The sequence below is a fragment of the Oryx dammah genome, unplaced genomic scaffold (assembly GCF_014754425.2).
Source record: "Oryx dammah isolate SB20612 unplaced genomic scaffold, SCBI_Odam_1.1 HiC_scaffold_20, whole genome shotgun sequence".
NCBI lineage: Eukaryota > Metazoa > Chordata > Mammalia > Artiodactyla > Bovidae > Oryx > Oryx dammah.
This window is the reverse complement of record NW_024070204.1, coordinates 57,488,249-57,501,514: the sequence shown is the minus strand read 5'-3', so window position 1 is coordinate 57,501,514 and position 13,266 is coordinate 57,488,249. Positions and strand designations below refer to the sequence as shown.

Genomic DNA, 13,266 nt, shown 5'->3' with positions numbered 1-13,266 from the left:
ATTACACCATCAACTATTACTATACAGTATTTTGACTAAAAATAAATAAATTTTGTACAGCCTGCATGTGTGAACATTTTTTGGTTAGTATTTGCTGGGGCGAGAGATAAATCCACCCCAAACAACAATAAAATGTATGTGTTAGTAGTGGTGCTCCAGAATGCAGAAAAACATGAACAAATGAGTAAGTCATGAGTTAAAATTAAAGAGAAGTAACACTAGTTCCGTCACGCAGAGTAGAGAAGAGAGGGCTTATTCTATCTGAAGCCATCCTGTAGTTGGGGAAAGACCACAGCACATGAATGAACAGATCAACAATGTCTTCTAAAGAACAAAAGGAAATGTTTGCTAGGAGTAAAAGCTAAAAATAACTCTACCGCTTACTAATTTCCCGAAAGTCACGCCGTTTCTCTGTGTGCCCTTTGGGCAAGATCATTTAAATATTTTTCAAATGAGGAGGACAAAGAACTTATAAAATTCAAAAGCTCAATTTCCCCGCAAATAGCTAAATTTGAAAAGGAAAGGAATCCACAGTCAGTCACTGTGTCCATTCACAAAGAAACCATGGGTAAGTCTTAGAAACCGGCAGCCTGACGGGGGCCTGGTGAGCAAAACAGCCTGGCTTTGAATGATATTACTTTCTGACGACCAACAAATATCACTCCCACCCCAGTTTTCAACTGTGGGCTCCAAAGAGCCCAAGAAGTGTTTTCTAGTTTTCAACATGAATAATTCAGTGGTGTTGAATATAGACCTCAGGAGCCTTATTGCTACAGGAAGTACTTTGACAATAAAAGCCTAGAAAACAAGGTAAACTTAGATTCCTGTTTGGTTAGAAGTTTTTGAGAGGAAGAAAGCTGTCTAAAACTATGAGATGCTACAGACATTCGTTTCTCAATGGATATTGCTCCAGAGACCTGGAGCAAAATGATATAAACTAAAGCTCAACAAGTTATGTGAGCCTTTGTTATATTTAAAGACCAAATCTTATATAGGCTATTATTCCAATTAAGAGACTCACTCGTTGCTTTTAGCATTTACAACTAAAGTGTTATTTTCACGAGAGCAAATCTCAACTCAAAAAAAAGGCAGTTGCTGAAATCAATAGGTGTACTCTGTTTAGGGAAAAGAACAGGGCTCAGGAGAGTGGACTTTGGCTGTCTGAGGTGATCCTCTAATGATTTCCTAGCAGTCATTCCATGTCCTGACCTGTCTGATCCAACCCTAAATCCAGGGATGATGAAGTTTAAGAAATAAGGCATCAAAAAAAGAAAAGTGCCACTGTCTCCTAGGCTTTGCCATAAACAGAGGGTTAAAGGTCATACTTTTAACTTCGCATATACCTAGCAATCATTGGCAATAATAATAGTAATAAAGAGAACCTGAATAACACGTTGTTAACTTTCACAACAGCCCTAGAGTTCCCCCAGTCAGTATTACCACCATCATTTAAGACATATAAAACAACACATTGTCTAGCGAAGTCTTTTTTTTGGCTGTGTTGTGCAGCTTGTGAGATCTTAGTTCCCCGACTGGGGATAGAGCTCAGGTCCCAGCAGTGAGAGTGCCAAGTACTAACCACTGCACCACCAGGAAATTCCCTACAGAAGTCCTGAATACTGCAACTTAAATTCACATGTTTATCCTCAAACTGGCTATATCTTCCTGACTACTACTTCTTATCCATAAAGTACTTCTTTGGTGGCACTCGTTGTGAAGGATCTGCCTGCCAATGGAGGAGACCTGGGTTCGATCCCTGGGTTGGGATGATCCCCTGGAGAAGGGAATGGCTACCCACTCCAGTATTCTTGCTTGGAAAATTCCATGGGTGGAGGAGTCTGGTGAGCCACAGCCCATGGGGTCTCAAAGAGTCGGACACGACTGAGCAACTGAGCACGCCACTCCATTCAAACTCAAACGCTGAGAACAACCTCATATGTATGAATCCCTTATTAACAACTGTACCTCCAAAATCCAGCACATGCTCAGAAGGTTGTGGATAGTCAATTAATCTTTGTGAAATAAATGAAGGTGTGAGGAGAATGTTTCTGTAGGGCGCCCAAACCTTAAACAACCCTATGAGATTTCTCTTGGTCTTATACTTGACCTGACCTCTTAGTTCCCAACCCAACATCACCTCTCTACTTTGTCTTCTTTCAATATTCAATCAGTAAATCAGTATATAATTTATATCATTTTACTTAATAATATTCTGATTTTAATTTTTTAATTCTTACATTTCATATCCTCACACTTTAGGCATTCAAGATACTTTATCTTTTGAACCCCATTCTATCATATCTAGTACAATATGTCAGACCCAATAGATAATAATTGTTTCTAAGGAGTCAATAAAACATTTCTCATTTTTCTAATTATTTTTCAGAAATCACACACAGAAAACACAGTAAGAAATAAAAAAAATAATAAGTCTTCAAAGAGAAATAAATGATGTTGTATGGCATCACATTTGGTTCATGACTTCAGCATTTATTCTGTGCACATATGTCTATGTGCTTGTGTATGTATAAACACACAAATATTCAAATAACAAAAATGGATCCTGAAAGAAATTGCTTCTAACACTGACGTTGGAAACTGTAACAGCCTGTAGCACTGGGAGCCGGGAGCAGAGGCTACAAGGTTGTTGATAGGTATTCAGTGAACTTCAGGACTGAAGCCTAAAAGGTCAACTTACACGAAGGGAAATGTGGGACTAGATAATCTCATTACTCCACACACATTTACAGGAATTCGATAGAAGAAACTCAGAAAGAAGAAGTCCATCCAACAGGAATCCGTACCCGGCAGCCAAAATTCAGACCCCATGACATAATGCTGTCTCCATCACAAGGATGGGGGTGCAAGGAATGGTTACGAGCGATAAAATATAGAGGAGCAGGATGGTTAGATTCTGGGTGAACACTTGACTTTTCTAAGTCTTAGTTTTTTCCCACTTGAAAATGGGGGCAATACAGCCCATTCCAGTATTCTTGCCTTGAAAAATCCATGGGCAGAGAAGCCTGGTGGACTGCAATCCATGGGGTTACATGACTGAGCACGCATGCATGAGGGGGGTGGAGGGAGGGAGGTTGGTGGCAACAAACTAGTAGAACTAAAAAAAAAAAGAAAACAGGGGCAATGATAGTATAGTAATAGAAGTAGGCTGGTCAACCCACTTCTGAGAATACTGTATGTACCAAATTAAAGAACGGATGTAGGCACTGACTACAATGCCTGGCACATGGTCAGTTCTCAGTAAATCTTGGCTGTCATCATTCTTCCTGGCCTGCCCAGTACAGTCTTGGCTGATCTGACCAAGCCTCTCCTTAGCTTCCTCCAAGTACCTATTCCTTGGTGTTAATGCTGAAGATAAATGGACTCAGATTTCCTTTCCACCTCTGCCAATACTCTAAATTGCTCAAACTGGGGAACTCCCAGCTGGTCCAGTGTTTAGGACTCTACTCTCTCATTGCCAAGGGCCTGCGTTCAATCCCTGGTCAGGGAACTAAGATCCTGCAAGCTGTAGGGCACAACCAAAAAAAAAAGATACTTTTAAAAAATAAATAAATGAATAAACAAAGTGCTCATTCTGCTCTAGCTCTAGGACTCAAACTTCTAAGTAGGCAGGAATCATTAAAACAACAAAAATACAAATGTGATGGTTTCCAATCACCTTCCATAGATCTTCACCCAATACCCATGGAGGGTAGGCATTTGTGAACTCTTTTAAATCTGAATGACAGTGCTTTTCTTCATGGCAATCTTTACAACCTTCTTAAATTATGACCTGTATGCTACTTATCGATTTCAAAAGAGTTGAATTATATATAAGCATGGTTACAAGAACACTTCAGATATGTATGGCACTTTACTCTTTTCCAAGTCCTTTTCACACATTATTTAATCACATCAGCACTCCAGGGAAGTATACATGAGAACTGTTGTTGTTCCCATTTTCTGAGTAAGAAAAAAAGAGATGGCTCAAGGAGGTTGAAAGTGAAAATTGCTCAGTTGTGTCTGACTCTTTGTGGAATTTTCCAGGCCAGAATTTTCGAGTGAGTAGCCTTTCCCTTTTCCAGGGGATCTTCCCAACCCAGGGATTGAACACAGGTCTCCCGCATTGCAGGCAGATTCTTTACCAGCTGAGCCACAAGGGAAGCCCAAGAATACTGGAGTGGGTTGCCTGAAAAACGTGCCAAAAGTCAAACAGCCAGGCCCACAAATACATGAATGATTTTTTAATCCAGTACTCTTTTTATAACACTAGGGTGCTTCCTAACTGATATAGACTATGTTTATCTAAACAAAATATTTAAAGCAGACAAAATACTTTATTAGTTTTTAGATGAAATTGACAGATTATTTGAAATGTGAAGTTTTTCTTTCACTTTAATAAGGCTTTATTGTGATTCTTATGTGTTGCTTTAATGATCTCTAACAGTCCACAACTCATTATTGCTCTTAATGTACAACCAATACAGACAACACAATGGAAGCTGTTAGGAAGCATTACTCTTCTTTTCTACAGAAGTTCAAAAGGCCAGCAATTACTGACAGCCCAAACCACAATAAAGCCATGAAACAGGAACAGATACTAGAGATGCCACCTCCTGACTGCTATCGTCAAAATTATCTACCCTGTAGTGTAAAGACAAAGACATGAGTGAAACTCATCTCCTGAATGATGAGATGGTAGACACCTTGAACTAGTCCATCTACATGTTTGAAAACTGGATGTTCCTGCTGACCTATTTAAATATTACTATGACAAGCTCTGGCAAGCTCTTTGGGTCATCAAACTTGCAAACTGCCAGCCTGGAGAACTGAAACACTTGGCTGCCATATCTTAAAAACAATCTACTGAATATATACAGCAAATTAATAAATTCACTATACATTTCTCAGATAAGTCAGAAATATTACTGCACACAGAAACTATTATACTCCTTTTTCATTTCCATCTACTTTAGGTCAGTACAAAAGGTTTTAAAATCATTATAAAGCTGCAAATATGTGGATCTGTCTGTGATTTTTAAGACAAAAGCAATGATCACTGGCTTCAAATACATTACTTTAAAAGATCTTAAATTATTATAGGACATTTGAAAGGATTAACAAACAAGAGACTTTTCAAAGATAATCTCATTAGAACAAGGGATTGTACTAATATACTATTCATCTGTATGACACATCTTATGTTCATGAAGGAGGTTAGGCCAAGTCTTTGAATATAGTCTACTGTTTCAAGAGATATCATTCACCATCAGTATATCAGTATATATACTGATTCATATATATTTGTTGTTGTTCAGTTGCTAAGTTGTGTCTGATTCTTTGTGACCCCATGGACGGCAGCACACCAGGCTCTCTGTCCTCCTCTACCTCTGAGAGTTTGCTCAAATATATGTCCATTGAGTCACTGATGCTATCTAACTATTTCATCCTCTGCCGCCCCCTCCTCCTTTTGCTTTCAATCTTTCTCAGCATCAGAGTCTTTTCCAATGAGTTGGCTCTGATTCATATATAGATAGACAGTTGTCACATATAGTTATATACATGCATACATAGTTTATTCATATACATGTATGTATATATATGAAACATACATGTATTTCATTCATCAGTATATATATATTGATCATCAGCATATATACTATCATCAGTATATCGGTATACATACTGTTTCATATATACTCATATGCATGTTCAGTCACATATATAATTATATATTTATATATAGCTCAGCCATATAAGTGTATATATATTTCAGTCATGAGTCACAGAGCTTTAAAATGAAATAGTACCAAGAAATTTATTTTCCAGTACTAAAGTGGGTATTTCAAAGGATCAAAATTAACATAAGAAATAATGAGAATAACAGCGTAGTAGAGAACTGCTTTGTGAATACATGATAAGCATACGATATTAAGGTTAAATGAGGGTTGTGTTTCAAAATAAGAACATGCATCAAAAGCACAGAAAACCCTATTTGAGGATCAGTATTATTTTAATAAATGTGATTAAGACACCAAATGACTTCCTCATGAAATCATTAGCTGATAATTAACATCCAAACAAAGGAGGAAATAGTTCTTAGCTTGGAATTCAATATGACCTAGGCTTTAGGGGGTTAGCAGCCCTTTGAAATTCCATGTAAAAATTTGGTTGTGTGAATTTATGTCCATTTTTCTCAAAGAGATTTCTATAGCTTAAATCAGATTTTCATAGGTTCTCAGATCCAAAGAAGATCTACTGTCTACCTATGTACAAGCACACAACTGGATCTGAGATAATCTAAGTTACAGAAGTCTGAAATTAAGAAAAATATTTGACTTTTCCAAATTATTCATAAAAATGTTTTAGGAAAATGGAATCTAGTTTTATTCTACTTAAAGGAAATGCTGGTCACAGAATGGACACTGATGGAAAATAAATATTTCAGGAACCCTGTTGCTGTGAAAATAGACGTTAAAATTATCTAAGGAAGAAAATTTATGTTATTCTGAAAGCTTTATTTTCTTTGGATTAAATAGAGAGTAGAAATGGCTGTATTAGTATACCAGGATCTATTTATCTGAATAGATTCATATCCTAGTCCCCTTTGCTTTTTAAAAATAGAACATGGAAGCACCAGGAAGTAAAGACAAAATGTTGAAAGAACTAAATGGTTTTTTTTTACTTTTAACAAAAGTGATAGTAGCTTTCTGGAAAAGAATGGGTACATTTTTGGTTATTACAACGATTAAGGGCTACTCTGGAGAAGGAAATGGCAACCCACTCCAGTGTTCTTGCCTGGAGAATCCCAGGAACAGAGGAGCCTGGTGGGCTGCTGATTATGGGGTCACACAGAGCCGGACACGACTGAAGCGACTTGGCAGCAGCAGCAGCAGCAGCAGGGGCTACTCTAGGTGTGGGGTGCTGGATGTGCAGCATCGAACTGCACGTCAGGGCAACGTGCTATTTATAAGGCACCCAATCCATGCTGTTCTGCTATATTAATAGCACTCTTAAGACAAGTGGCTATACTACTCTTGGTCTTGAATTGACAAAACCACTTATGTATCAAGTCTGCAGTTTTTGCTGCAAGATTCAGGTTTATTCACATGTAACCTGAATTCTTCATTATGTGATACTACACAACCATGTCTAGGACTTGAAAAACGTAAACAAAATGTTTTCTTTTATGTTTAGTGAGGATACTAAGGGGTTTTCCTGATGGCTCAGTGGGTAAAGAATCTGCCTTCAGTGTAGGAGACACAGGAGACAGGGTTCGATCCTTGTTCGATCCAGGTCACGAAGATCCCCTGGAGAAGGAAATGGCAACCAACTCCAGTATTTTTGCCTGAAAATCCCATGGAAAGAAGAGCCTGGCGGGCCCAGAATTTGAAAAATATAAACAAAATGCTTTCATTTATGTTTAGTGAGGATATTACCTAGATTTGAAAAAAAAAAAAAATCTGTACAGAAAAGACCGTTTGGGAAAAACTAGAAAAATCCAAGTAAAGTGTTGAGTTTAGTTAGAAGTACCATACCAAAGTTAGCTTCCTAGTTTTGGCAAATGTACTGTAAGACGTTAACAGTAAGGGCAACACTATCTTTGCAATTTTTCTGTGAATCTAAAACTATTCTAATAAAGAGGTTATTTCTAAAAAGTTCACCTTTAGAGATGGGTGGAGATTTCCAGTTTGGAAAACTGTCCCTCCATTTATGTAAATATCAATTTGAAAAACTGTTAGGTTGAACAACTGAACTAGATGTTTTCATGTCAATAGTGGTTAAATATTAGCAAATTCACATGGTTCATCCTAGAACAGTCTGGGCCTAGTTTACTGGACTGTGTTATGAAGTTGAGAATAAATATACTTTTAAATAAAGAGAAATTAGTTGTAATCTATTGCACACATACATCTCTTTCTTGGTAAATTCCCCCCATGGTTATACCATGTTAGCTGTGGTTTTAACTGACACCTAGTAAAGGATGGTCTAAGAAATTATTTATTATTTAAAAAGGAGTATAAAGTCTGGATGACTGAAAACCACTGAACTAAACACAGCATTAATAAGCATAAGAGACAGATTACAGCACAGTTTATCTCTGAAGCTTACACCAAAGTCCTCTGAGGAAAAGATTTAAAAGGGAAACACAAATATTTGACCCCCTTCCTTAACAATAGTTTTCTTTCTTTTTCCATAGGGTGGGGCTTCCAGGTGGCTCAGTGGTAAAGAATCCACCTGATAATGCAGGAAACACAGGAGATGCAGGGTTTGAACCCTGGGTCAGGAAGATCCCCTGGAGAAGGAAATGGCAACCCACTCCAGTATTCTTGCCTGGGAAATCCCACAGACAAAGCCTGGCAGGCTGCAGTCCATGGGGCCGCAAGAGTCAGACATGACTGAACACGCATGTGCTCATGCCATAGGATGGCATGCAATGAAGCTCTCTCATCAGTGGATTGATTTTGGAGTAAAAGTATGCTGTGAAAGAGGACACAATAAGAAAAATTTTGTGGTTTTGCAGAAGCCCTATGACATTTTTGAACATGTTCAGCTTCTGAGAAAAACATGCTAAGAAACATGTTGAGAAATCTGACATCAGTGGGAAAAAAATTCTGGAAAAGCAATTAGTAGGCTTACCATTAAACGAATAAACAAAAAAAATCACTCACCTGTGCACAAATCTGATGCATGACATGACCGAATTCATGGAAGTAAGTCCTCAGCTCGTCGTGTCTCAGGAGAGAGGGACGACCCGCTAGTGGCTGTGAGAAGTTCACCACGAGGGCGGCCACAGACATCATGCGGCTCCCGTCAGGCAGCAGGCACCCAGGCTGGAGACCAAAGCAGGCTGCGTGGCTGTACTTCCCTTCCCTGAGGGGCCAGAAGCACAACTGGTGAGATACAAACACTCTTCTGTAGCAACAACACTGGCATGGCCTCTTGCACTCATGTGATAACAGAAGATGCTTTGAAACATTTAACTCACCTTTCATGAAGTAGGTCAACGTTCTGTCAAAATGAAACAACGAAAATTAAAAAAGAAAACAACAAAAAACCCACTATCGCTTGATATGCAGTATATTTCCAAGGTTTCCAGTGCATTCTTAAGGAGATCAGTCCTGGGTGTTCTTTGGAAGGAATGATGCTAAAGCTGAAACTCCAGTACTTTGGCCACCTCATGCAAAGAGTTGACTCATTGGAAAAGACTCTGATGCTGGGAGGGATTGGGGGCGGGAGGAGAAGGGGACGACAGAGGATGAGATGGCTGGATGGCATCACCAACTCGATGGACGTGAGTTTGAGTGAACTCTGGGAGTTGGTGATAGACAGGGAGGCCTGTCGTGCTGCAATTCATGGGGTCGCAAAGAGTTGGACACGACTGAGCGACTGAACTGAACTGAACTTGTGTTGAAATCTTAATGTAAGAATTAATATATACCTCAAATAGGGTATAGTTGAATGCCCAATTTATTTTAACGAGCTCCTGCTTTTTGTCTTCAAAGATGGAATCATTAAACACTAAATAGTGTTGAGGCAAATATGAGATACAGAGTTTGACTTACTAGGCACTTTTTCCTTAAAATTAAAATTGATTAAAAAAACTGATAAAAACTAAAATCCAGAGAGTAAAGTTGTTCTTTTATTCAATAAGGGGAGAATCAGTACTCATAATTAAATGAGCTCCTTTTATAAACCAGACAGGCCTTTTTGGAAACAGAATGGTTTTAGTTAGCCTGGGGAAAAAAGCATAAATTATACTGTAAAGTCATCTATGCTAGGACAATGTGATATCTGTGATGGTCTCTCCAGAAGCTAAGGGCTATTAGACTTTATTGTAGGAATAGGTTTCCTCCTCTTTTCTTTGCTCAGAGCACTAAAATACATTTAAGTTTAGTTTGATGTTTTGATTTGTAAATCTTTTTCTGTATTATCTTTTCTTGGTGACTCATAACTATTTTTTACTTGCTGAAGTTATTCAGGCAAAACTAAAACAAACTATAGTCTTTTTACAGCTTCCCATTAATAAACAGCTTGATTAAGAATCAAGCTGAACAGGCCATTGATCCTATTCTTACAGCAACATGATGGACAATCTGCAAATCACAACTTTTCTTGAAAGTGAAAGTGAAGTCGCTCAGTCATGTCTGACTCTTTGCGACCCCGTGGACTGTAGCCCACCAAACTCCTCCGTCCATGGGATTCTCCAGGCAAGAATACTGGAGTGGGTTGCCATTTCCTTCTCCAGGGGATTTTCCTGACCCAGGGATCGAACCCAGGTCTCCCGCATTGCAGACAGATGCTTTAACTTCTGAGCCACCAGGGAAGTCCATCATAAACTGAAAGTTGAAGGGCAACCTACAATCTAAGATAGATGCCTCCAAGGATAGAGAGAAAGGAAGCAAGCACTTTTTTTTTTTTTTTTGGCTTGTGTGTGTGCGTGTGTGTGTGTTTAACCTGTAGACACCAGTAAGAGAATTTTTAACAAATTGATAAAGATTGATGGTGGACCAGCAAAAGTAGGGAACCACTAGGAGTTATTAAATGAGGGAAATTTTGCATCCATTTGTAAGGTTTTCTCCACAGATCTTACTGGGTACACACAAAAAATCAGGGGCAGGATGAGAGCCCTGAGAAAGAATCAGTGCTGATGCAGGCCTAGTAGAAGGGAGCCCTGCCCAGGTCTGTTTCATCTCTCTCCTAGAGAACACAAGCCTGGACCTTAAAGGCAAAACACACCGTTGCCTTAAGAGCACTGGTAAAACCTCACTGCTACTGGGGGATGGTAACAGAAAAACAAACAAACAAAAAAAAACTCTACTCTGAAGGTGGGTCAGGAAAACATCCTCAGCCCAGACCTACAGCTGAGTTTGGGGCAGATTCACTGAATAGGACCACTCCTAACACCCAGGGACTCAGAGCCTTCCTATGACTGACCTTTAATCTGAACAACAGAAATGACACTCCCCTAACAAGGCTAATAGGAATTTAGTAATAAATAGTAGCAGTCTACTACAAGGAGAGGAACAAGAGCATGAAAGCACAGAACAAATGGACAAACTCACATTGAGCAGGGAACAGATACTAAAAAAAACTCTGGCAAATAAGCTCTCATCCTAAACACATACAGGAATCTGAGCTGAAGCTTTGGGTTCACTGAGGTTAAGCATAGCAATAACAAGGCCCAAATCCAGCTCAAGTATTAAATAGAATGAATCAGACACTCACATTAAAGGCCTAGCAAGTATGTGCCCACTGCTAGGTATAAAGACTGTCTTAGTCTTAACTGTTTTATATAAGACATCTGACTTTAAAAAAACCTGTAAGGCATATGAAGACACAAGGGAAAAACACAATGACAAGAGGCAAAAAGACCAAAAAAAATAGATTCATATGACAAAAATGTTGGCGCTATTAGAGTATTTAAAATAAATTGTTAAATGTTAAACATTCTTGAGGAAAAGGTAGACAGTCTGCATAGTCAGATGAATAATTCTGGTAGAGAGCTGGAAACTATGAGAATACAATGAAAATGCTATACGTGAAAAGCACAGTATTAAGGATGAAGAATGCCTGTGATAGTCTCATTGATGGACTTCTTACAGCCAAGGAAAGAATCATTGAACCCAAAGACAGGTCAAGAGAAATTATCTAACGTACAAACACACACACACACACACACACACACACACACAAAGAGAGAATCAAGACTTACAGGGCAATATCAAATGACCTATGAAACATGTAACTGGAATTTCAGAAGGAGAATAGAGGACAGAAGAAATATTTGAAGAATAGCTGAGAATTTTCCAAAATTAGGGGATGTCCTGGCGGTTCAGTGGTTAGGGCTCCACGCTTTCACTGCCAAGGGCTTGGGTTCAATTCCTGGCTGGGCAACTAAAAGCCTGCAAGCTGTGCAGTGCAGGCCAAAAAATCCAAACAAAACAAAAGAATAGCTGAGAATTTTCCAAAATTAATGACACTAGAGTCACAAATCCAATAAGTTGAGAGAACACCAAGAAAGACAAACACAAAACAAAGAACCAGAAAAAAAATTATCCCATATTCCTAAGTGTGTGAAACTGCTAAAAATGATGAACAATGAGAAAATCTTGAAGGCAGCCAGAGGAAAAGAACACATTGCATGTAGTACGACAAAGATAAGAATTACAGCCATCTCTTGTCAGAAACTATGCAAGCCAGAAGACAATGGAATGCCATCTTTAAAGCGCTAAAAGGAAATACCTGTAAACTCAGAATATTACTACAGATAATAAGGAACATTATATAATGATAAATGGGACAGTTCTCTAAGTAGATATAACAATTCTAAATATGCATATATCTAAAAGCAGAACTTCAAAATATACTAAGCAATTCAATATCCCATGATAAACCATAACAGAAAAGAAAGAATGCACATATATATATATAAAGAATGTATATATATATATAATTGAATCACATTGTTGCAGCAGAAATTAACACAGCATTGTAAATCAACTATACTTCAATTTAAAAAAATACACAAAGCAAAAACTAATAGAACTGAAAGAAGAAATAGACAAATCATTTAGAGGCTTCCTTTCTCAGAAATTAATTGAACAGGCCGAGAGAAAATCAGCTGAGATAACAAAAAACTTGAACCACGTTAACGGTTATCTTCACCTAATTGACATTTATAGAACCCTCAACTCAACAACAGAAAACAACACTCGAGTACACATGGAATCTTCACCAAGACTAATTATACGCTGGACATAAATCAAAATAATTTAAAAGAACTGAAAAGAGATAAAGTACACTCTCCAACAATAACAGAACCAAACTGGAAATAACAGAAGGCTGCCTGGAAAATATCCAAATATTTGGAAATTAAAAATACTCTTCTATATATATAGTCAGCCTCTTTTTGACAAAAGGGCAAAGGCTATACAAGAGAGCCCAGACAATTTTTTTCAACAAATGGTGCTGGAACACCTAGACATCCACATGCAAAAAAATGAGTCTAGACACAGACCTTACACCCTTCACAAAAAATAACTCAAAAAATGGATCACAGACCTAAATGTCAAGTGCAAAACTATGAAATTCCTAGAATACAACACAGAAGGAAATCTAGATGACCCTGGGTTTGGCAATGACTTTTTAGATGCACCAAAGGCACAAACCATGAAAGAAAAAAAATTAATAACGCTGGATTTCATTGAAATGAAAATTTTCTGCTCTGAGAAAGACACTGTCAAGAAAATGATAAGACAGGCAATA

General features: G+C 38.1%; 1 protein-coding gene across 1 annotated transcript in view; it reads right to left on the bottom strand.

The window, feature by feature from the left end:
• NLN (neurolysin) overlaps positions 1-13,266 on the bottom strand; it is a 95,716-nt gene that overhangs the window by 18,069 nt on the left and 64,381 nt on the right. The window contains exon 9 of the mRNA XM_040262621.1: positions 8,670-8,871. Coding sequence (XP_040118555.1) covers positions 8,670-8,871 — 202 coding nt within the window. The remainder of the gene's footprint in view (positions 1-8,669; positions 8,872-13,266) is intronic.